The 25,351-nt window shown below is 45.9% G+C and overlaps 2 protein-coding genes across 5 annotated transcripts; both read left to right on the plus strand.

Moving 5' to 3' along the window:
- The first annotated feature begins 514 nt into the window (after positions 1-514).
- lrch3 (leucine-rich repeats and calponin homology (CH) domain containing 3) lies at positions 515-17,274 on the plus strand. 4 transcript variants are annotated; one of them, XM_061783229.1, is made up of 19 exons: positions 515-862; positions 5,864-6,008; positions 6,120-6,246; positions 6,324-6,429; positions 8,128-8,264; positions 9,034-9,143; positions 9,279-9,372; positions 9,504-9,594; positions 9,673-9,815; positions 10,241-10,299; positions 10,397-10,442; positions 10,512-10,607; positions 11,949-12,002; positions 13,226-13,259; positions 13,337-13,444; positions 13,515-13,609; positions 13,696-13,833; positions 13,905-13,982; positions 14,112-14,425. In XM_061783229.1, exons 1-19 carry the CDS (start codon positions 592-594, stop codon positions 14,376-14,378), a joined length of 2,199 nt encoding a protein of 732 aa, XP_061639213.1. In that variant the 5' UTR covers positions 515-591; the 3' UTR covers positions 14,379-14,425. The 4 variants fall into 4 exon arrangements, with proteins under 4 accessions (XP_061639213.1, XP_061639214.1, XP_061639215.1 ...); XM_061783230.1 differs by having other exon boundaries at positions 13,229-13,259; XM_061783231.1 differs by lacking the exon at positions 14,112-14,425 and adding an exon at positions 15,379-17,274 and having other exon boundaries at positions 517-862.
- Positions 17,275-17,784: 510 nt separating this feature from the next.
- On the plus strand, positions 17,785-24,905 carry rpl35a (ribosomal protein L35a). The gene is made up of 5 exons (XM_061783236.1): positions 17,785-17,879; positions 19,560-19,598; positions 20,283-20,435; positions 20,578-20,722; positions 24,812-24,905. The coding sequence occupies exons 2-5, from the start codon at positions 19,588-19,590 to the stop codon at positions 24,833-24,835; spliced, it is 333 nt and encodes a 110-aa protein (XP_061639220.1). The 5' UTR covers positions 17,785-17,879; positions 19,560-19,587; the 3' UTR covers positions 24,836-24,905.
- Positions 24,906-25,351: the final 446 nt, after the last annotated feature.

The following is a 25,351-nucleotide window of genomic DNA, read 5'->3' on the forward strand; positions in this document are numbered from 1 at the left end:
GAGAATAAGTGGTGCAGAAAATGGATGGATAGATGGATGATGTGCATGCGCTGATTAAAAATAAAATTAAATCAGGTTACTCACCATTTACTCAGTAATTGAGTAGTTTTTTTCACTGTGTACTATTTACTATTACTCAAGGAATGTTTTCGAGGACTACTTTTTATTTACTTTTACTTGAGTCACATTATTGTCAAGTAACAGTACTCTTACTTGAGTACAATATTTGGCTACTCTACCCACCTGTGGTGCTAGCCAGTCGGCCACCGTGCCGCCAAACAAGATACCGTACACGTAAATACGTATTTCTTTAAAAGTTAACTTGTAGAGGAAACATAATAAGAGCAGTTACAATCCTATATATTGTTTACAATTAACTCGTATTCTGTCAAGTGTCTTTTGTATACTTCGTACACTTACTGTTCTCTATTTACTACGTGTGTGTTTATCAATAAATATTATTTTAATAAGAAGAATAAATAAATGTTTCTTCTCGCCTGCCGTTGTGCGCATGCGCAGCTTCTCAGTTTTGGGTGGGAGAGTTAGCATTAGCATTCGCACAGTGTGCGCGAAGCAAGCAACCGGAGTGTAATGGCGGCCTCGGTGTTGTTGGGCTCTGCGGACAACACCGGAATCAGCTTCACGGGCGGCGGCGGCGGCACCGGCGCGGGGAACAACGTCCTCGTCGCTGGTAACAACGGGCTGGGGGCGTCGGCGGCGGGCCCGGTGCCGTGGAACCGCTCTCTGGACCGGGCTCTTGACGAAGCCTCGGCCACCGGGTGTCTGAACCTCAGCGGCAGGAAGCTCAAGGAGTTCCCCCGCGGCGCCGCCAACCACGACCTGACCGATACCACCCGGACCGGTGAGTCCGCCCCCGAAAGCCCGGCGGGGCCACTGAGCCGTTGAGCCGTTGAGCCGGTGAGCCGGTGTCGTACCTTTGGCGGAAGAAAGCGGCACTTCCGAGCAACTTGAGAGCCGACCGACAAGTGTTGTTGTTCTTCGGCTGTGCGACATCAACATGTTGCTTCAGCCCCCGCAAGCGCACGAGATTGAGTCCGAAAGTCACAAATGCGGACGTTTCGGACGCATTCAGTCGCTGTTAAGTGTTCGTCGAGTTTGCGCGGAAACGCGAGCTTTCGTTCACTTTATGACACCTTCGAGTTTGTCAACTTTGCCGAAGCTAGCGCGTTAGCCCACATAGCATCCCGCAAATCATCAGCGTTTATGCTCTAAACGACTCATTCGAACGTCATTGACGAGCTGGGCGCTCACTTTTGAGCTATCTTGAACTGCTAAGTTATTATTACCTCATTAATAATACACCGCGCAACACTTTAGAGAAACGTCATTGTTACGTGGACGTGATGAATATAATGGTGTTGCCTGTGCGTTGCACTGTATTGTATTGTACCATATACTGTATTAGAGGTGTCACAAGTAATCAATAAGTTGTCGGTTAATCGATTGTCAGTTAAAATTGACAACTCTTTTGATCATCGATTAATCATTGAGAGCAGCGGTGTCAAACTCATTTTTGTCAAGGGCCACATTGTAGTGATGGTTTCCCTCGGAGGGCCACTAAGTCTGTGAACCCATATAAATATATGATGGCCTCATATTATTACACTTACACTACAAATTGATGGATAACTTGTTTTGAAATCAGAAGCCAGTAAAACATTGCTTGTTCGACTATTAATCAATTTATTTTAAAATGGGCTCACCGCCTGTGGGAGGGGCCATAGGGGTCGGGTGCAGTGCGAGCTGGGCGGCGGCCGAAGGCGGGGACGTTGGCGATCCGACCCCGGCTACAGAAGCTGGGCCTAGGGACGTGGAACGTCACCTCTCTTGGCAGAGAAGGAGCCTGAGCTGGTGTGTGAGGTCGAGAAGTTCTGACTAGATATAGTCGGACTGTCCTCCACACACGCTCGGGCCCTGGTACCAGTCCTCTCGAGAGGGGTTGGACTCTCTTCCACTCTGGAGTTTCCCACGGTGAGAGGCACCGAGCAGGTGCGGGTATACTTATTGCCCCCCAGCTCGGCGCCTGTATGTTGGGGTTCACCCCGGTGGACGAGAGGGTAGCCTCCCTCCGCCTTCGGAGGGGGGGACAGGTCCTGACTGTTGTTTGTGCCTATGCACCAAACAGCAGTTCAGAGGACCCACCCTTTTTGGAGTCCTTGGAGGGGGTGCTGGAGAGCGCTCCCGCTGGGAACTCCATCGTTCTGCTGGGGGACTTCAATGCTCACATGGGCAATGATAGTGAGACCTGGAAGGGCGTGATTGGGAGGAACGCCCCCCCCCCCCCCCGATCAGAACCGGAGCGGTGTTCTGTTATTGGACTTCTGTGCTAATCACGGATTGTCCATAACGAACACTATGTTCAAGCATAAGTATGTCCACACGTGCACTTGGCCCCAGGACACCCTTGGTCGCAGTTCGATGATCGACTTTGTGGTCGTGTCATCGGACTTCCGGCCGCATGTCTTGGACACTCGGGTAAAGAGAGGGGCGGAGCTGTCAACTGATCACCACCTGGTGGTGCATTGGCTCCGATGGTGGGGGAAGTTGCCGGTCCGATGTGGCAGGGCCAAACGTATTGTGAGGGTCTGCTGGGAACGTCTGGCAGAATCCCCTGTCAGAAGGAGTTTCAACTTCCACCTCCGACAGAACATTGCTCATGTTCCCAAGGAGGCGGGGGACATCGAGTCCGAGTGGACCGTGTTCCGCACCTCCATTGCTGACCGGAGCTGTGGCCGTGAGCTGGTCGGTGCCTGTCGTGGCGGCAATCCCGAACCCGTTGGTGGACACCAGCGGTGAGGGATGCCGTCAAGCTGAAGAATGAGTCCTATTGGGCCTTTTTGGCCGGTGGGACTCCTGAGGCAGCTGATGGGTACCGGCTGGCCAAGCAGAATGCAGCTTTAGTGGTCGCTGAAGCAGGAACTCGGGCATGGGAGGAGTTCGGTGATGCCATGGAGAAAGACTTCCGGGCGGCTTCGAGGAGATTCTGGTCCGCCATCTGGCGTCTCAGGAGGGGGAAGCAGTGCACAATCAACACTGTGTATAGTGGGGATGGGGCGCCGCTGACCTTGACTCGGGACGTCGTGAGCCGGTGGGGAGAATACTTCAAAGACCTCCTCAATTCCACTGACGTGCCTTCCCATGAGGGAGCAGAGTCTGGGTTCTCTGAGGCGGGCTCTCCTATCTCTGGGGTTGAGGTCACCGAGGTGGTTAAAAAGCTCCTCGGTGGCAAGGCCCCGGGGGTGGATGAGATTTGCCCAGAGTTCCTAAAGGGTCTGGATGTTGTAGGGTTGTCCCGTTTGACACGCCTCATCGCGTGGACAGCGCCTTTGGATTGGCAGACTGGGGTGGTGGTCTCCCTTTTTAAGAAGGGGGACTGGAGGATGTGTTCCAACTACAGGGGGATCACACTCCTCAGCCTCCCTGGTAAGGTCTATTCAGGGGTGCTGGAGAGGAGGGTCCGTCGGGAAGTCGAATCTCAGATTCAGGAGGAACAGTGTGGTTTTCGTCCTGGCCGTGGAACAGTGGACCAGCTCTACACCCTCGGCAGTGGTCCTCGAGGGTGCATGGGAGTTCGCTCAACCAGTCTACATGTGTTTTGTGGATTTGGAGAAGGCGTTCGACCGTGTCCTTCGGGGGGTCCTGTGAGGGGTGCTTCGGGAGTATGGGGTATCGAATCCCCTGATACGGGCTGTTCGGTCCCTGTACGACCGTAGTCAGAGTTTGGTCCGCATATCCGGCAGTAAGTTGGACTCCTTTCCGGTGAGGGTTAGACTCCGCCAAGGCTGCCCTTTGTCACCGATTTTGTTCGTAACTTTTATGGACAGAATTTCAAGGTGTAGCCGAAGCGTAATGGGGGTCCGGTGTGAGGCGGCTGGGATGAGAATCAGCACCTCCAAATCTGAGACCGTGGTCCTCAGTCGGAAAAGGGCAGCGTGTCCTCTCCAGGTCGGGGATGAGATCCTGCCCCAAGGGGAGGAGTGCCAGTATCTTGGGGTCTTGTTCACGAGTGAGGGAAGAATGGAACGGGAGATCAACAGACGGATCGGTGCGGCGCCTGCAGTGATGCGGACTTTGTATCGGTCCGTTGTGGTAAAGAAGGAGCTAAGCCGAAAGGCGAAGCTCTCGATTTACCGGTCGATCTACGTTCCTACCCTCATCTACGGTCACGAGCTGTGGGTCATGACCGAAAGAACGAGATCCTGGATCCAAGCGGCCGTAATGAGTTTCCGCCACAGGGTGTCCGGGCTCTCCCTTAGAGATCGGGTGAGAAGCTTGGTCATCCAGGAGGATCTCAGAGTAGAGCCGCTGCTCCTCCACATCGAGAGGAGCCAGATGAGGTGGCTGGGGCATCTGATTCGGATGCCTCCCGGACGCCTCCCTGGTGAGATGTTCCGGGCGCGTCCCACCGGGAGGAGACCCCGGGAATGACCCAGGACACGCTGGAGAGACTACGTCCTTCGGCTGGCCCGGGAACGCCTCGGGATCCCCCGGACAAGCTGGAAGAAGTGGGTGGGGAGAGGGAAGTCTGGGCGTCCCTACTAAAGCTACTGCCCCCGTGACCCGACCTCGGATAAGCGGTGGAAAATGGATTGATGGATGGATTTTAAAAGGGTAAAAAAAATTGGTAGCAAAAAATGCTTGCAAAATCTTAATGTTGTTAAAAGTGAAGACAATTTGGAGTTTTGGTATTTTAGCAATATACATAAAGTCCACACATGATTTGCTCTCGCGGGCCACGTTAATTGATCTGGCGGGCCTGATCTGGCCCCCGGGCCTTGAGTTTGACACCAATGGTTTGGAGCCATTCTTTAACTTAACATTGTCCAAATCCTCAAGACTTCAGCCTCTCAGCAGTAAATATTTTAAGATTTCTGTTGTGCTCCATGAAAGCAGAATGATTAACTTTGTGTTGACTTTGGAAACTAATTATCAACATTTTTGCAGATTTTCTGACGGCTCTAATGCACCAAATCAAGAACGAAATCACTGTCAATTTGAAATAATTTCCTGTTTTTGAATAAAGGCATGGAAATTAAAGACTTTTTGATCCAATTCATTGATTAATCAAAAACAAATCAACAGATTCATCGATTGTTTAAAAACTCGTTGGTTGCAGTTAGTGTAAAAGTTATAGAGCAGTGCCGTGTGTGCGTTATGTATGTATCCATATATATTGGATCTTCAGTGGGTACGGAAAGTATTCAGACCCCCTTAAATTTCTCACTCTGTTATATTGCAAATTAAAGTTTAAGTTCATTTTTATTCCACCTTAATGTACGCACAGCACCCCATATTGACAGAAAAAAACAGATTTATTAAAAAAGAAAAACTGAAATATCACATAGCCATAAGTATTCAGACCCTTTACACGCAAGCATGAGGAGTTAGCTTTTAAAATACGATATTCATAAGTCAATTTTTGAACAATACATGTTGAACGTCTGTAAAACTGTCTCACGGGTGACAACAGTTGATTAATCGATGATCAAAATAGTTGTGGATTAATTTGATAATCAATGAATTGTTACAACTATATAAGTTCGTACAGTGCATGTATGTATACGTTTAGTGCATACAATACAGTATGTCGACATCACAACGCCAGCGTCGCCATGAATATAATACTATGCTGCCGCTCTGATTGGACGACAACTATACACACAGGCACACGCACACAGACAGGCCATTGTTGGGATTCTATTTTCAGGCCGAGTCACAAGTTTTCTTACTGTATTAACACACGCGCACAAAGTTTGTTATTTGACCATCACGTGACACAAGAAGATGATCGTAATTGATGTGCTCGTGCCGTTCACCTAATACTATGCGTGTGCGCACGCAGACTTATCTCGGAACCGCCTGTCCGATCTTCCGGTGGAGGTGTGTCTCCTGGTGTCGCTGGAAAGTTTGAACGTCTACCAGAATTGTTTGAGGTCTCTACCCGATCACATGATCAACCTGCAGGCCCTTACCTACCTGAACCTCAGGTAACATGCGCGCACGCACACACACGCACACACACACACACACACACACACACGCGCACACATAGGCTCTCTCTGTGTGTTTCTCACTCTCTCCCGTGGTGGGTGCGTCAGCCGCAACCAGCTGTCTGCGCTGCCGGTGGTGCTGTGCGGTCTCCCGCTGAAGGTTCTGATCGCGTGCAACAACAAGCTGGCGGCTCTGCCTCAGGAAGTGGGTCAGCTGAGGCACCTGACGGAGCTGGTCGGTAGTAGCGGGCCGTCGTCGCCGACCGACACGTTACGTTGACGCGGGTGATTGATCGTGCCGCCTCCCCGCAGGATGTCAGCTGCAACGAGATCAGGACGCTGCCTTCTCAGGTCGGCCAGCTGGAGGCGCTAAGAGACCTGAACATCAGGAGGAACCACCTGGTTGCCCTTCCTCCAGGTATACACGCACACACACAAACCACGTCGTCACCTTTCCGCCAGGTACAAACACACACACACCGAAGTTCTAATCGTTTGTTTTTTTTTTTTTTTTCAAAATCAGAATCCTCTTTATTTTGCCAAGTATTCCAAAAACAAACAAGGAATTTGTCTCTGGTAGTTGGAGCCGGCCGGCACAGTGGACGACTGGTTAGCACATCTGCCTCACAGTTCTGGGGAATGCGGTTCAAATCCCGGCCCCGCCTGTGTGGAGTTTGCATGTTCTCCCCGTGCGTGGGTGGCTTTTCTCCGGGCACTCCGGTTTCCTCCCACATCCCAAAAACACGAGTGGTAGGTTGATTGAAGACTCTAAATTGCACGTAGGTGTGAATGTGTGTGCCAATGGTTGTTTGTCTCTATGTGCCCTGTGATTGGCTGGCGACCGGTTCAGGGTGTACCCCGCCTCCCGCCCGAAGATAGCTGGGATAGGCTCCAGCAGCCCGCGACCCGCGTGAGGAGAAGCGGTAAAGGAAAATGGATGGATGGATAGTTGAAGCCGCTCTAGTACGACAAAAGACAGTCAATTGACAGAATACTTTGGAAACATAGAGACATTGAGAAAAAAAAAAACAGTCACTGAGCAATAAAAGGTTGCTAGTAATCCGATAATGCCGGTGCAATTTTAATTTTTTTTAATTTTCAAATTCAAATTCAGTTAGGTTTAATTTGTTTTTAAAGTGGGTATGCTACATTTTTTTTTTCATGAGAATGCTTAGGTTTTGTTATTGCCATCGCTTAGTGTTTTTGCACTTTTGTAAAATTAGGTTTATGTCAGATTTCTGAAAAAGGGTCCCAACCTTTAATGAGCCAAGGAACATATTTGACATCAGCAAAACATCTCTGGAGATGCCACCAAACAAAGTTCATTTGTCCCCCTTAATCCTAAAAGAGTCTCAAAGGGCTTGACAGGCCCACGGTTGCCAAAGATCGGCAACATTTCCTGATCTAAACCCCCCTCCCCCAATCGGCAAGGAAAAACTCAAAGAAGCCCTTTGGGATGGTGGGGAGACCTTGAGAAGGTTAGGCACAGATGGGGCGAGGAGCAGGCTGCAATGGATGCCAAGTGGGCAACATTTATCGTTAATTAACGTCCATTTATTGAGATGAAGCGCCACAACTAGACACCTTCAGGAAAGCGGCTCCCCCTCAGGGCCCGGCCCGGTCGGTTGATGCGGAAACCTCGACCGCAGCGCCTCCGGGGAAGCGGTCCACCTCAGACCTGTGCAGAATCCGTACGGTGACGGCCTCAGATTGGATCGACCCCTCTATCCAAGTAGGAGAGAGCAGTAAAACAGGCCAAAATCCCGATGTCCGGGGGTAAGGCAGGGAAGAGGCAATTTGCATACTTCGTGAAAAATAAATCTGAAGTCAAGATTTCTCCAGAGGTAGCCGCTATAATTACTGCAGGGAGGGATGAGATAAGGATTGTGTTATGCTTTGTTTGTTTTTGTTTTTACTTTTGTAAACAAGGAATGCAGTTTTAGTTAGTTGCCATTTTTTGAAAAGCTCATCATTTTATTTGAACCTTTCTTTTAATTTTGATTTCAATGAATGAAAATAATTGTTTTCCATTCCAGTTTTGGTTATTTGATCGGTTTTCATAAACTGTAATAACCTTGACACACAGATATTGTGCGGTTGTGCGCGTGTGTTTCAGAGCTGGCCGAGTTGCCTCTGGTGCGTCTGGACTTCTCGTGCAACAAGGTGACGTCCATCCCGCTGTGCTACACGCGCCTGTCGCAGCTGCACACCATGGTGCTGGACAACAACCCGCTGCACACACCGCCCGCTCAGGTAGCCCGCACAGACGTAAATACCGTCGGCCTGGGGGAAACGCAGCATTGAAAAGAAAGAACTGAGCAATTCGCGAGCAATCTAGTGTCGTTTTTTTAAAGCCACTATTGACTCTTCATTTCCTGCAAGTTTTGCGTATGACAAGAAAGGAGCCCGGCAGACGGCAGTCGCGGCGCTCAAGACGTTTTTATGCTTTGCAACAGCATTTGTTTATCTTCAGGTTGGAAACGTTTGAGCCGAGGTCGGTGCTTCCAAGAGTCGATATTTTGCCGAGTTTGCCTGTACAACTCGACGTGAGAAAAAGAGCATGAGAAGGGACTGTGTGCAGTTTGACGTCTTATTTTATGATGTTAAATGTAACGTTCATTTATGGAGGATCGTGTTTCGGTAAAAGAGATATTGCTTTCCCAAGAGGAAGTGCTAATTTTCAAATGACCTGCAAAAAATGTTTGAAATCTCATTGACGCAAGTTGGTGCTATGGAAAAAAAACTGTGACAAAGCTCTTTTGGTATCTGGAGATTGAATAGACCACAAAGTCCCAAGAAGGAAAATGTTTTGAATAATATAATTGTCATTTCTTCTAATACGCAAAAGGGAAAAGCCGATTATAGTCAGAAGTCGGACTTTTTGAGAGAGATTTAATTTGAAGGCCATATTGCCAAACCCAACGCAGGAAGTCACCTCGGCGTACGCGCCCGGCCGCCTTCTCATTCACACTTGCTTATTCATGAGATTATTATTGGTCATCAATCATTTTGTGTTGTGTAGATTTGCATAAAGGGCAAAGTTCACATCTTCAAGTTCCTCAACATGGAGGCCACCAAGATGACCCCTGACCTCCCAGAATATGACAGACAACCTTTAAACTTCGGCTCCTGGTCTGAACTCATCACGCATGCACGCACGCTCTGTCGTCAGTCGCTCACATACGACGACTTTCTTTGGGCGCTGCAAAAGGAGTCTCACTTGCTGCTGCGTGTACGTGTGTGTGCGTGCGCGTGCGTGTGTGTTAGCGTTGATGAGCTGTATCCCGGTCGGCCATACGGAGCGTTGGATTCAGGCTTCAACAGTGTGGACAGCGGCGACAAAAGATGGTCAGGAAATGAGGTTAGAAGCGCGGCCGCACAATATTAAGCACACAAAAGTATTTTTATCTTATGGTGACATCATATGGGAGAGACGTGATTATTATATGACATCATGATCGACTTATGTGGTGCGCGTGCTTCCTTCCCAAGGAGTCGTCTGAGGTTCCTCCTCGCTTGCCGGACGTCCACAAAGAGTGGAAGCGTGCGGGGGCGGGGCCCCCCCTGCTGGCCAACGGGACACGTGAGCGCGCTCGTGCGTTATTGAGTCGCGAGGCACGCCGCGGGGAAGTGACACGCGTGCGTCGGATGTCGTGCGCAGACGAGCTGGAGCAGATCGACTTCATCGACGGCGTTGGCGAGGAGGAAGAGGAAGAGAGGAAGAGCGTGGGAGGAGGAGTAGCGGGAGACCGGGCCAGCCTCAGCTCACAGTTCAAGGCCTACATCGAGAGACGCAGCAACACGGTACGCCGGCGCGCTTCACCACGTCAACGTTTGCCTTTTGACTTTTCCTTCTTTGCGTGCCACGGGTTTATCATTTGTTGGCTCTCTAATCGGGTTTTCATAAATTCTTTTTTATTCGTGTTATTTCATTTTTTGTTTTTCTTTTTTGTCTCTTTTTCATTGTTTGTTTGATATATCGTTTGTTAGATTGTTCATTTCTTTTTGTCTGTTTTTTGTCATTGATTTTTGTTCAATTAGTTTTTCAATTACTCGATTTTTAAAATGTTTTGTTTGTCTTTTCTGTTTTTGCTTATGTGATTTGTTGGCTTTTCATTTCATTTGTTGGATTTTGAGTGTTTGTTTTTCTTGTTTTTTTCTGATATCTTTTTGTTGTTTAATTAGTTTGTTTTTTGTTTGTTTTTGTCGTTTTTTGTTTGTTTGTTCAGGTTTCTCCGGGTAAAGCCAGCGTATCCAGAACAGACGACTCCAGACAGAGACAGGGCAGGTAGTCACGCACGCACATATGCAAGCATGTCACTGGTTAGTGACTATTCAGGCTTAAGAACGTGTCCTTCCCGTCTGTCTGTCTGTCTGTCTGTCAGGAGCGTTTCGAACGGTGCCACAGCGCCACCTAGCAGCCAGATTCAGGTAAGGCCACGTCAGCGGGCGTTGACCAGTACCTGACCTTTTGCGTGTGTGTGTGTGTGTGTTGCTCAGCGAGGCGTGGAGCGGGTGAGACGAGAGGCTCAGCTGGCCGCCCTCAGGTACGACGAGGAGAGACACAAGACACGCCCCCTGCAGGGAGACGCCAAGGTACTGGCAACCAATCACACGCCAGCTTTTCATCACAGCCAATCAGCGGCATTGTAGAAGATGCCATGAAATATGTTATTGCAAAAATATTTCAAAGGGCTGAGCAATCATCAAGTTTTTTTGTGAGCAAGATTTGAAAAAAACTAATTCTAGATTTTATTTTCGCGGCTTTGCGTGTCCTTGCTGATGTGCCCTGCTTACACTAACAACGTGGGTTCCGTTAGCTCAGTCATTTGTTGGCTGTGTTGACCTGCCCTCCAGCGACTATTTTTCAAAAAACACAACTTGAATTACTGCAACGAAACACAAACTTTGCGTATGACGAGAGTCATTGTAGTAATTGTGTTCGACGTTTATCCACATGTTGAAACGTTTGACCCGAGGCAGGTGACAAATATTTGGCAGATGTGGCGTTTCATCACCTGTACGTGTGGAAAGAGTTCATCCGTGCAGGTTAACGGCTCATTTTGGAAATGCTAATTTACCAAAGGTTGTGTTTTGCATCCATCTTTTCTTTTTTTTTTTTTTTTTTTCTTTTTTTGCCCCAAGAGGACTCACTTATTTTCACCACATTATCTATGAATAGATATGTATTTCTATTAGGGCTGCAACTAACCGTTATTTTAATAATAGATTCATTTGTAGATTACATTTTCCGATGAATCAATTCAGGAAAAAAAACACATTTTAATTTCCATCCCGCTATACAAAAACATCATTTCAAATTGACAGTGAAGAAGATGCAAACATGCAACATAATTTGATTTGATGATGAGTCACTTCCTGGTTTGGTCCGCAACATGCTTATTTTCCAAATTAAAAGCAGATGTCAAAAATGTCTTCTTTTGAAAAGGACTACAGAAATGGGAGAATAGTTCCTGTTAAAAGGCTGAAATTCTGAGGATTTGGACCAATAAAGTTAAACAAGGGCTCCAGAATAGTTTTGAAATCATTTGTTAATCGATTTGTTGTTAATTAATTGATTAATTGTTGCACCTGTAATCTCTATCATTTCTCTCTAAATTTAAACAAGTTCATGCTGCGGGGGAAACTGCTGGAAAAGCTTGTCAGGAGAAATATTTGCTGGTGGCGTACAGTAAGTGAAAGGAAAACAAGGGAGACGTTGTTTTGCGGCCTCACCCCATGGTGTCGTGTGATTGATGCTTTGCAGAAGTTAAAGTTGGCCAGATCGTGTACGTGTTTTGTTTGCAAAGTTCAAACAAGGCCAGTCCGGGCAGCAAGGTTGCCCCACCCACTCCATCCTTACACCCCGCCTCCTCATCATCGAGCGCTCACATCGTGTGTGTGTGTGTGTGTGTGTGTGTGTGTGTGTGCATGTAGAAGATCTACCCCTTCAGACACTCTACCCACACAGATGACTCCGCCCTCTTCATGGTAAGAATCGTCCGCACCTCCATTGAATTTGCAACGTGACACGCGGCCGCCGTCTTTGTGGAATTGTCTAAAAAAAACATGGAATGAGCACTTGAAACGCCTCTAAAATCCTCCACAACAAAAACATTCACCATTGATGACGGACGTACATGAAGTATTCGCCTGCTCTTCTCATCAATAATCTAATCTAATCTAAGCCGTTTGAAACTTCACACTCCTTTTGACGCGGCCACTTGGAGAACCCTCCCTGGGAATTTCGGTCCGTACGAGCTTGATATTGTTGCCTGAATCTTGTCAGCCAATTGGGGAAGGGCTTCTCTGAGTAGCAGACCAAACAAAAGTGTTGAGTGAAGAGCTGCACAAATGACGATCACTATTATTTCCATCTATGTTGTAATCATGATTATTGCAATGATAAGAATACATTAATTCCTAGGGTTTAGGATTATTCCTCATGTTGGTAAAAACATTATTTTTATTGCACTCATTTTCAGCATACAATTTGTAAATGGTTTTCAGGGCTGAATGAATATTTAATTAAGAATAAATGATAGGTGATACAACCCCAATTCCAATGACGTTGGACGTTGTGTTAAACTTGAATCTTTGAATACAATGATTTGCAAATCATGTTCAACCTATATTTAATTGAATACACGGCAAAGACGAGATATTTAATGTTCAAACTGATCAACTTTATTGTATTTAGCAAATGATTATTAACTTGGAATTTTATGGCTGCAACATGCAACACACACTCTCTCTCTCTCTCACACGCATATATATTCAACTACCAAGACTCATTAAATATAAACCAGCCAAAAAGTAACTGGAGCGCACTTTCAAAACAGCGCGTGCGGTCGCCGTCTGCACGAGTATAAAGAAGCCTTTAACCATGCGTTCGCCCCCTGGTGCTCGGCTGACTCATATGCAGCAGTGCCCACATTTTAAGTGTAAAAATTGCTGACAATCAGGTTAATTTAATCATGGCAGTCAAAATCGTGATCATGATAAAATTCAATGAATTGTGCAACCCTAATTCAGAAATATATTGAGAAATTATCAAGTTCTACTGTTTGACTGAAAGCCTTTTTGGACCAGATTATCTGGTGATACACAAAAACCTTCCCCAAAACGGACATTTTTTTTCAACTTTTTTTTTTTTGACCATTCCCTGCCGCCAATGCTAACACTAACATGAAACATGTTTGTTGTCGCATCAGCAGGGCGAAGAGCGAGGCGGCCCGTCGCAGAGCGGTAAGACCGGACCCCCCGTGAGAAGCCATGTCGTTGGTTCTCCACTTGCATTGACTCCGCCTATTTTGTGTTGCCAGCCAATCCCTGCCACCCTGACCCGGCGGACGCCGCGTCCTGTCGTGGCACCGGCGTGCACCCGGAGAGCTTCCTGTATCGCCTCGGTCAGCGGGAAGAAAAGAGGAGAGGTGAGCCGCTGTCGCCGCTTCCCACCAGTGACGCCGAGCTGACCCGCGCGCTTCCGGCCTTGTCCTGTAGGGGACGCCGTCGCCCCTCGGCAGACGCTTGACGAGGCACCGGCCACGCCCACCGAGATGGGACACGACGCGCAGCTGGCGGAGCGGCTCAGGAAGGTGCTGCAAATCCTCATTGGCGCATGCCGTTGGCAACCGCTCGGCAGTTAGCGGCGATTTGTTCTGACGTGCGTTTGTGTCGTCAGGACATCGAGGCCCGGCTGAAGGTTTCGTTGCCTAGTGACCTACGCGCGGCGCTCACTGACGGTGTGGTCTTGTGTCACCTGGCCAATCACGTGCGCCCGCGATCGGTACCCAGCATACATGTCCCATCCCCCGCCGTGGTGAGTGCGCATACTTGTGCGTGTGTGCTGCTGGTTGCTATGACAACCGTCCTGTGTGTGTGTGTCCTCAGCCTAAACTGACCATGGCCAAATGTCGGAGGAACGTGGAGAACTTCCTGGAGGCGTGTCGCAGGATGGGCGTGTCTCAGGTGATGAACGTCTTCTGAAGATGGTGATGGTGATGACTATCCGTCCTTCTTCACTCGATACTTTTCTACTAACGACTTTCTTTCTCTTTCTTTCTCTTTCATCTCCCTCCCTCCTTCACACATGTGCAGGACGGTTGTCATAGCAACCAGCAACACACACACACACACACACACACACTGGGAAGCGCGTGTGTTCCGTCAGGGGGTTCTCATGACGCATTTGGTCGCCTTCCTATTGTCTCTCGCTTGCTTTCGTCCATCTTGTCCATTGGACGTAGACAGACTGGTCGCCAAAGCGTGGCTGAATGGTCGCTGGTTAGGCCTGTCACAATAATTTTTTTAAGACAATATATCTTCCCCAAAACTATCACGACAAAACTTTTTTTATGCCTCTGAAATCATTAATATAAAAGGCCCACGCGAACGTTTTTTTTTTTTTTTTTTTCAATCAGAATGATTTCAACCAGAATGACAAAGTCTCCACGGAAACCCGGCTACTGTGTGGTTGGTCCGCTGAAGACGAGCCTTTCACCTGTCAATCAAATATATGTTGATATTTGCTGTCATCAACTATTGGCTGAATATCGTGTCCCACTGAGGTTATGCTTAGTCAACAGTTAATGTTCCCGTGTGTGTTAATTGGGGACGAAAACACACAATGGCTCGGGTGCTGCAGTGGAGCGAGCCGTTTAGGTCCTTAGCTCGTGAGCTCGTTACCTCATAATAAATGGTTAACTTACCTGTTTGTGTTAATTGGGGACTAACACAAACAACAACGCGGAGCGAAACGCTGAGCGAGCGATTTAGCTCCTTAACTCGTTAGCTTGCAGGCTAGTTGTTAGCTCGTGAGCTAGCTCATTAACTCGCGAACACGACAAACAGTTAACCTTCCCTAAAGTGTGTGAATCTACACGCTTCACGAGGAGCAAGGCTGTGGAGTATCAGACGGAGCCAATGCCGGCAAGAGTGTACTGTTCCGCCGGCGTTCCACGAGCCCACTCGCGGCTAATGACACAGCCGTCCAACTCTGTATGACCAATGACCATTTATCGAGTCCGGAAAAACTATCGTGTCCGTTTTGTTTATTGAACGATTAGTCGATATAGCAATTATTGTGACGGGCTATTCGGCGGTCAATCCCATTTAGCTAGAAGACCATTCACGGCAACGATTGCCGAGCGGACACCGTATCGACTGTATCAATCGCCGTGGACGGCGACCGCTCAGCGGTGTTTGTGTGAAAGGCTAAACATGAGCGACCAATCCCGTAATCCCATCCATTCTGGTTTGTCCTTTTGTTTGCCTCATTCCAGTTGTGTTGATCAGCGTTTGCATTCTTTTGCTTTTTGGCCTCTGTCTTGTGTGTGTGCGTGCGTGTGCGTTCATGTGTGTCCAGAGCGACTTGTGTCTCCCTCGTCACATCCTGGAGGAACAAGGGCTCCCCCAGGTGGCCGCCACCATCAGCGCGCTGCTCCGCTTGGCCCCGCCAAGACACGGTGTCGCCACGACGACCACCACGACCTCGTCCGGAGCGTCGTCCGGCATGTAATCGCCGTGCAGCCGCATAAGCACGTGAAGATCCGCCATCTTTAGACACGCCGTTACCATTAGCATCTCACAACATCAACACACCGGCAACGTTGCAGAAGTTTTTGTACACATATTTTTTTTTTTTATTTAGGCGGCACAGTGTATGACTGGTTAGAGCGTCTGCCTCACAGTTCTGAGGACCGGGGTTCAATCCCCGGCCTCACCTGTGTGGTGTTTGCATGTTCTCCCCGTGCCTGCGTGGGGCTCTCCGGTTTCCTCCCACATTCCAAAAACATGCATGGTAGGTTAATTGACAACTCTAAATTGCCCGTAGGTGTGAATGTGAGTGCGACTGGTTGTTTGTTTCTATGTGCCCTGCGATTGGCTGGCAACTAGTTCAGGGTGTACCCCGCCTCCTGCCCGATGACAGCTGGGATAGGCTCCAGCACGCCCGCGACCCTAGTGAGGAGAAGTGGCTCAGAAAATGGATGGATGGATATTTTTTATTTAACTTAACACTTGTGTACAGGACATCACATAAGCAACAACATGACATCGTGACGTCACATGACGTTCACAATCAGCTACTCTCATTTGTATTTATTTTACCTGCTAACAGCGCTAACACTAATGATGGTAAACAAATGTTGGATATTTGCTGACGTTTACTAGCAATTAGTGTGGGCGAAAAAAAACAATTGGCAAAGAATAGTAAAGTTTTGGTGTTGACACTAAGATATGTATTGATTGATATATTTGAGATCATCTGTATGATGAATGGGCGGCACGGTGACCGACTGGTTAGCACATCTGCCTCAACAGTTCTGAGGATCTCGCCTATGTGGAGTTTGCATGCTCTCCCCGTGCCTGCGTGGGTTTTCTCTGAGTACTCTGGTTTCTTCCAACATCCCAAAAACAGGCTGGGTTGGTTAATTGATTACTCTAAATTGCCGGTAGGTGTGAATGTGAGTGCGAATGGATAGTTGATTCTATGTGCCCTGCGATTGCCCGGCGACCACTTCAGGGTGTACCCCACCTCTTGCCCAAAGATAGCTAGGATAGGCTCCAGCACGCCCGTGACCCGTGGTATGGAAGATGGATTGATGTACGATAATATCAATATCAAACAGTTAGCCTCAGGTAATGCAGCTAATGTGATATGCGCAACTAACCAGACAAAAACCGTTGAAATGTATTTGAACTTTGAACTGATTGCTAAGTGAGGGCCCTAGCACATGCTATGCTAAAGATGCGGATCTGTCGCGTTGTTGTGTGTCGCCATCACATGTTTTTGTCTCTTGATTTTGCACCTTTTTTGTTTTTTTCATCTTGTTCACTTTGAATGTTCCCCAAGATCACAGGTTACGTGATCCCGCGCCTCCTTGGCGATCAGGTGATTGACATGTCGGGCCTCCTGTTGCATTCTGGGACGTTTGGTTGATGAGGCTGCGCAACCTGTTTGTGTACAAATATATTGTGTAAATAGAAAGTGTGTGTAGTAATGTATATAAAGATATGGAGAGTGTGGTGTTGCCAAGATGACACGGAACCTTTCTGCCTACACGTGACGCAAACTATTCATGTCATTCTCACACGTGTTACAAACTAACGTGTGTGAGAAGAGTTGGTTACCAAGAAAATGGTCAGACTTCAAAGAAAATTCCCCTATTTCACTTTCGGCGTATCTATGTATTTGACTCATTTTCGCTTTGCCTGTAAAAAAACAACACGGCTGTCTGTCAAATAAATATTAGGATTGGAATATCCTTGTACATGTCTGATTATGTTCACAACTTTTATCAAGCTTGTATTCCTCTTTAAAGACACAAAAGCATACAAATAAATAATTGAAGTGAAAAAATATGTAGCTAATGCTTCCAGACATGAAATGTAAATAAATGTTTGAATCGAAATGTACAGTGTATGGTTTAGTTAAAAAAATAAATAAATATCAATATGGGCAAAATGCTTGTTCATTTGGTAATTAAAAAAAATAATAATCTTTTGACTTAATTTTTAAACAAGTATCAAAACGTTAAATCCAACAAATGCAGTTTTTTTTTTCTTTTTTTTCAAATTATTGTCTAATGCAGTATTTGTGCGCCCCCATAAGACTACCTACCTACTCCCTTTAACTGGCAACATTTTGTTAGAATTTTTTAAAAAAAGTAAAACGTTTTAAAACTACTGTAGTTGTAGTTTCAACTGTTATTAACTATAACGGTTATATTAATTAAAAGTGTGCTTTAGAACTAAATACAAGTCAAATGTATTTTGATCAGGCGCGCCGTTGCCACCCGCCTGTCCAATAATTTCCCAGAATTCTTTGCGCGCGGTCTTTTCGCCATATTTGTGCTCGTAGAGCAGGTAAGACGGCAAACATGAGTGACAAAATGTCTAGAAATCTTCATAAACGTGACTTATTTCTGCTCACGATCCGTCGCAGTCGCATCCTCGCGTAGTGTTTCCATCATGTGCCCCCTTAAGTCTCTGTGGCCTTGGTGATGGCCGAGATTGAGCTCGGATTCTGCTGCTAAATGTTAGCTGCGGCCAACTCCTGCCGTCTTGACCGAACTCTTGAGGCTCAAAGTCTGCGTTGGCTTGACGCCCGCCGGCGCCTCTGTAAAACTTTAGCCTATTAGCTTTCTAGCTAGCGTGTTTTACATCTCACCAGTGATGGAGCCAGAACGTGGCTAATGCGTAGGCCTGGAAAAATCAAGATAGGACTGATTTTTCGTTCTCCTGTTTCTGTTAAGACCCGAACGGGAAACGTGTATTTGAAAAACCATAATTAAGTTCAGAGCTTCCTGAGACAACCACAATCATGCCACAGCGGGTCGGAATAACCTCAATCATGCATGTGCCGGAATAAAATAAAACCACTGTTTTACCATTACAGAAGGCGGAGTCTTCTGGTCTTAGATTTAAAGTCATTGATTATGTCATCATAATCCGAACTGTCACTTATTTCTTTTTCAAATGACAAAAGTGTCAAATTATTGAGGCGTCCGGTCAGCATGGATGATCTCAGGCACGTCTGGATCCTGTTTGTTGCGGAGAAAGTCTCGATGCTGCAGGATGTCAAAGGGAGCGTTATGATGACCCTAAGCATACTGTTCATATTTGGAAAAATGTCTGACTAGCAGCTGTCCAGTCTTTCCATCAGTGTGGGAAAGTTCTCCTTCTGATGTGCTGAGTGAACACAGCGTGTTCAGCGTCGCTGGTTCGTCCATCGATGAGGAATCAAAAGGTGTACAGTCATTAGACGCCACCAATGCCGGTCTGGGTCGGAGCTGAATCATTAGCATAAGAGCTAGCGTGACTTTCCTCTTGGGATGGCGACGAGGATGTGTTTCCCCTCCTTTCTCGAGTCAATAAATGTCTCGTGACCAAACGCTGCAGCTGTACTCGAATTTTCTACACCTGTTTTTTTTTTTTTTTTTTTTTTTTTAAGTGGCTCATAGGCAATTGTTTTGCTATTGTTTAACGACACCTGCTCCGCTAGCATAACCACCCGCTGTCTGATTGCTAAGGAACTCAAGTGTCGAGTCGCACGCGCAATCACGTGAAACATGAAGTTTGTTTTTATTTTTGTTTAGGCTATATTCAATTCTTAATATTCAATAAATTAAAAAGCACAATGAAACGTTTAAATAAAAGTATATTTAAAAAATATATATATTTTCATGACTCTCACTGAGTGGGCAGTCTGTCAATCTGGGTGGGCCTGTGCACATCCAGGCCCGCCCATAGTGCCGCCCCTGCTTTTTGCAAGTCCGACTTCCACCATCAGTTGTACGCTAGCGCAAACTTTTTTAAAAGTGACACAGAATTGTTCAAATATCGACACTAAATGCGACGGAAGGAATGATGTTTGCATGATCACCAGCTGGGTATTACCAATATTGAAGTATACTTTTACACTTGAACCGTTTACATGGTTTTGTGGTCTTTGGAGGCTGTTTTGTGAGTGTACATAATCAGCAGAATGTTGTATTTTACAATGGAACTATCTCTTAACTGCATATTTTCTGTGTGCATGCGCAGGTGAGCGCTCCTGAAAAGAAAAGTGAAGATGCCAGGAAGGTGAGCTGATTTTTGCAAACAGTTAATTGATTTGGACCAAACTGTTGGTTAAGAGTTCAAACTTAGCTGTCACTGCTCCTCACTAGGACTCTTTTCAGCCAAGCATTTTATGCCCGCCGCACACGGCGCAATGTGCTCGAACCGTCGCCCAAAACATGACAGTTGGCGACTCAGATCCGCACATTGAGCGATAGGATATATGGAATCCTCTGAGCCGCAAGCCTGTTATTGGCGTTTGATGCTGCACATACAGAATAATGTACGTTCTCACATTTACCCAACCCTAAAACGCGAGTTTTTCTGCGAAAGTGTGGCTATTTGGAAAGAGGCTCGCTCGCTACGTATCGAGTGCCAACATTTTGGCCACAAACTTTGCTAGTCCATCCACAGGAACACACAGATTGTTCCAGTGATGGAAAAAAAAATAATCCAGCGTGCGACATGAATGGCCCGTCCGGTGCTGTGTCGGGCCACCGAGACCCATGTGGATGTGCTGTTTAATTAATTTCTTTTTTCACAATACAATGTTTATTCCATCAAATTCATTTATGAAATGTGTGCTGGCCGGCGTCTACCGTTTCCAAATTGTAGCACTTGATGACGACGTCGTCGTGTTATCGAGCCGGGTCGGCGTGCTGGCTAGTGGTGACGTGTGTGTTTTGTGTCTATTTTGTGTGCGTGTAGACTGTGGAGCAAGGCCATCTTTACGGGCTACAAGCGCGGCCTTCGCAACCAGCGCGAGCACACGGCGCTGCTCAAGCTGGAAGGCTGCTACAGCCGCAACGAGGTCGACTTCTACCTGGGCAAGCGATGCGCCTACGTCTACAAGGCCAAAAAGTCAGCGCGCGTGCACACACACACCGTATCATCCCTTTCTGTCACTCGTCCAGTGGCTCGCCCGCAACCTGCTGATGACACTGCCGAACACTCCAATTCATCCAAAAGCCCCAAATAGTGTATATTGGTGTATGTGTAACAGGAACACAGTGACGCCGGGCGGCAAGCCCAACAAGACGCGTGTGATTTGGGGCAAGGTGACACGCGCCCACGGCAACAGCGGGATGGTGAGGGCAAAGTTCAGCAGCAACCTGCCTGCCAAAGCAATCGGACATCGCATCAGAGTGGTGAGTGAGTGCGTGCGTGGCTCAGTACGTGAGCGCGTGCTGGAAAAGTCGATTTAGTTGACTAACTCGCTCGTATTATGTGGCTTGTTTAACACTGTTAGGTTTGTGTATGCGTGGATGATGTGTACAGATGAGAATTGATGACAATTGAGCCCTTTCCACTGCCTTTCCCTGTGCTGCTGTTTGGCTGCAGCGAGCCTGCTGAATCCACCGCATCATTTTTGGCTAGTGTCATGTTTTCGTTGGCCAGGAAATCTACTTAAGTAACTCGCGTGAAATGGCACTAAAGCTGATATGTCTTCTAATGAGTCGTTCTGTAAAGAAAACTCACTACCTTATATTAGCAGAGCAATATAATTCCCAGACATCATTAGGCTTTACACGATCAGGATTTTTGGGGCTGATCACCGATAAGTTTAAAAAAACGATAACCGATCACAAGATGGAGCAATGTGTCTATTGAAATGACTTGTTCGTTTACTGTATATACTTGTGTACTGTATATTGAGTATCCTCAAAAGGATTCTCTAGCATTTTAGACAAAACGTCAAACATTGACCTCTCGGGGGGTTTTCAGTCAAGTCAAACCAACATAACAGAAATAATGGGTGCTAACTTAGTGTAATTAAATTACTTCACACACACCAAAACTTTAGAGCATGATTCAACAGAACGCTCAACCACTAGTGCTAGCACTTGTTGCCTGCTTGAGAGCCGTATCGTCTTAAAAGTACGTGAACATACCTCAAACAATCCTTGAATGAGGTCCGCTCCCGAGCACCGGTGACCACCGCACGTTTTTACTTTTGTGCAATCCATTGTTGTCGTCGCCATGCTAACGAGTGTATCCGGTCGCATTTGAGTTGACCAGATAAAGCCCAGTGATCATAAAAGACGGAATGCGGTGGTATCGGAATATGAGATTTTATTGCAGTAGTCTGACATACTGCAATCGTGAAAGACCAAATTTACCTTGTAGTCTAATCTCCAGGCATTATTTCTAGTCTGTCCCACACTGCCGACTTTTTATTTTATTTTTTTTTAAATAACCCTATTGGCGGTCCAATATTTATAGTACTATGTCAAAAGACACGCGACAGGGCTAACAATAAACTAGCTTTTGGATTCAAATATACTGTACACGATGGCGACGCGGAGTAAAATGTCTTTTGTGGAGCCGATCCATCATGTCATTGATCGGATCGGCGAATTATGACATGAAAGCCGATCATCATAAAATGCTAATTATCGGCCGATACTGATCAAGCTGATCAGATTGGTGTAAAGTGTAGACATCATATTGATTAAATTAAACATCAAAACAGAAATAAAAAAAAAAAGAAGATCTGTCAATACTTTGTCACTCAGAAGTATTCAGGGAGGGGCTTTTTGAAAAGTTGATTTGAATGACAAATTGATCTTTATACAGTGCCACCAGAATGTATTCACACTCTTTCGTTTTCAATATTTTGCTATGTTACACACTTATTCTAAAGCTGATTTGAGTAGTGGTCTTCAAAAAAATCTACATAAAATATCGAGGCTTTACACGATCAGGATTTTTGGGGCCGATCAGCGAGTTTAAAAAAACGATAACCGATCTCCGATCACAAGATGGAGGAATGTCTATTTAAATGACCTGTTCATTTACTGTATATACTTGTGTACTCAATTGTTCAAAAAATGATATATTCAATAAATAATGTATCTTTGTTCCCCTATTTATGCCAGTGAGGCATAGTGACAGACAGAACAAATGAATGGTCTTCTATTAGATGGCAGGAAGTAAATACAGTCATTAATGTATCCACTTTTTTTGACATTTTTGTTTGTTGGTGTGCCGTGAGATTTTTCAATTGTAAAATATGTTCCTTGGCTCCTTAAAGGTTGGAAATCACTGCTCTAGTCACATCGTGTATTCTAATCAGTCAGGTCAAACCAACGTTACAACATGACAGAAATAATGGGTGCTCACTTACTGTAATTAGATCACTTTATTTTTAATGAAATGACTTCACCCACACCGAAACTGTAGAGCATGATTCGACAGAACGGAGGCATGTTTACGTCCAACCGTTCGTGCTACCACTAGCTTGCTAGGCTACATCACATTTTATTGCCCCCTTGTGAGCCATATCGTATTAAAAGTACCTGAAGCAAACCTTAAATGTATTTCCTCTCTTGTCTTGAGCACCGGTGACCACCAACACACGTTTTTCCCCATTTTGTCCTTATAATACAAAGTCGGCGCGCTCCACTTGTGGTGTCGTCGCCACGGTAACGAGTCTATCCGATCGCATTTGAGTTGACAAGATAAAGCCCAATGATCGTAAAAAACAGGATGCGGTGGTATCGGAATACAAGATTTTATTGCAGTAGTCTGACAATGCAATGGCGAAAGAGCAAATTTGTCGTCTGATCCGGTGGCATTACGTGTTGTCTGTCCCACACTGCTGACATGTTTTTTATTTTTTTATTAAATAACTTCATTGGACGTCAGATATTTACAGTACTACGTCAAAAGACATGCGACAAGGGTAAAAATAAACTAGCTTTTGGATTCAAATATACTGTGCACGCGGCGACGCGGAGTGAATGTCTTTGATTGCACTATGTCAGACTATCGTAATAAAATCTTGTATTCCGATACCACCGCATCCCGTCTTTAACGATGACTGGACTTTATCTTGTCGACGAAAAGGCGACCGGATACACTCGTTACCATGGCAACGACAACAACAATGGGTTGTGTCGTGTGTATTATAAAAACAAGATTGGGGGGGGGGGGGGGTGTGCTGGTGGTGACCGGTGCTCGGGAGAGGACTTCCATTCAAGGCTTGCTTGAGGTATGTTCACGTACTTTTAATACGTAACCGCTCCCAAGCAGGCAACAAAACGTTATATAGCCTAGGAAACTAGTGCTAGCACTAACGGATGTACGTAAACATGCCGGCGTTCTGTCAAATCATGCTTTAAAGTTTCGGTGTGTGGGAAGTAATTGAATTACAATAAAGTAATTTAACTACAGTAATTTAGCAACCATTATTTCTGTCATGTTGTAATGTTGGTTTGACCTGACTGATTAGAATACATGACCTGACTCAGTGTACAGTACACAAGTATACACAGTAAATGAACAAGTCATTTAAATTTAAACACATTGTCATCGGATCGGTTATCGTTTTTTTAAACTCGCCGATTGGTGATCGGCCCCAAAAATCCTGATCGTGTAAAGCCTAATTTCCAGTGACTTAGCGCATTTTCGGACCGAAATACTTTTAGCACTGGAATATACCGGCCGAAACACACTGTTAAGATGACGAAAGTAAACCCGCAACAAACGCTCGACAGGAAACACGTGTTCGCCTCTCAAATCAATAACCGAAGCTAACGCCGGCAGCGAGATTACGGAATGGCGGCGAAGAACAAGGGCAGCGACACAAAGTTGATCTTAATCGCCAGATTGTTGTGTCAAATAATGCGCAGACAACTGGGTGCTCACGAGACCTTTATTCAGCATAAAATTAAGAAAACGCGCACCCACACGATACTTTACGGCACTGTGTCGTTGTCGTTACGTCGAAACACTTGTCAGACTACGGCCGACGTGCACAAGTAATGTCGTCGTATACTATAACGTGTTTATTTATCACTGTGGTGTGAATAACAAAAAATGTCAGACCTTCATATGAGAGATGATATGATAACTCTTCAAAAGATGTTTCTGCCTACTGCTGTGTCCAAATCTGATATCCTCAAAACAAAATCTGTTCACATGTAATATTTGTACTTGAAATGAATGGCAATTTTTAAATAGAACAATGGAAACACAACCTTGATTCCAAATATCTGCCGGGCCACATGTACGCTTCTCGAGGGACGTGAATCAACAAGCGAACGATTTGTCGGGAGGCGACAATCAGCTCGGCAACTCGCTTTATTCCAAAAGCAGGCTGGTGGAAGTTGTAGGAAGATATTTTGGGACCTCCGCTTTCTTCCTGTCTCGTTTGTGTGTTGTTGTTGTTGTTATTATTTTATATAACGATATGCTGAATGTTTTTTTATTTTTTTGTGTTTTGCTTTCCTCAGATGTTGTACCCTTCTCGAGTGTGAGCAAGTCTTACCGGCACCCAGCAGCGGATTTTTGTTTGTAAATAAACAATAAAAAAGATGGACGCCTCCACACGCTCTCGTCTGGTTTTGTTGGCCACGCCCTCCACCGCAGCGGCGGCCATCTTGAAACGACGACGTCATCGGCAGGCGACTGAGTCGAAGCTCACAATTTGTTCCACTTATTCCAAGCTGCCAGTCGGGTTTGAAAATGTCACAACTTTTCAGCAAGTTTGTGACAATATGGATGTTGATATTCGTTTTTCAAATAATTTTCATATTCATTTACCTACTTTGTTAGTCTTTTTTGTTTAATTGGGTTTGTAGTGCAGTAGTTGAAATTATTTAATTATTTTAATGTTCTTGAGCAGGGTATCATCAGAATGAAAATCTCCCCAAAAATCTCAATAACCTAAATGATTAAAAAAGGCTATTAGTAAGAAGGTATCATATTCAAAAATATGAAACAATTAACAAATGCCCTCCAAATAATAGTATTTAGACAATTCTTTGTCAAAA

Source organism: Phyllopteryx taeniolatus, chromosome 8 (genome assembly GCF_024500385.1).
Source record: "Phyllopteryx taeniolatus isolate TA_2022b chromosome 8, UOR_Ptae_1.2, whole genome shotgun sequence".
Lineage (NCBI taxonomy): Eukaryota > Metazoa > Chordata > Actinopteri > Syngnathiformes > Syngnathidae > Phyllopteryx > Phyllopteryx taeniolatus.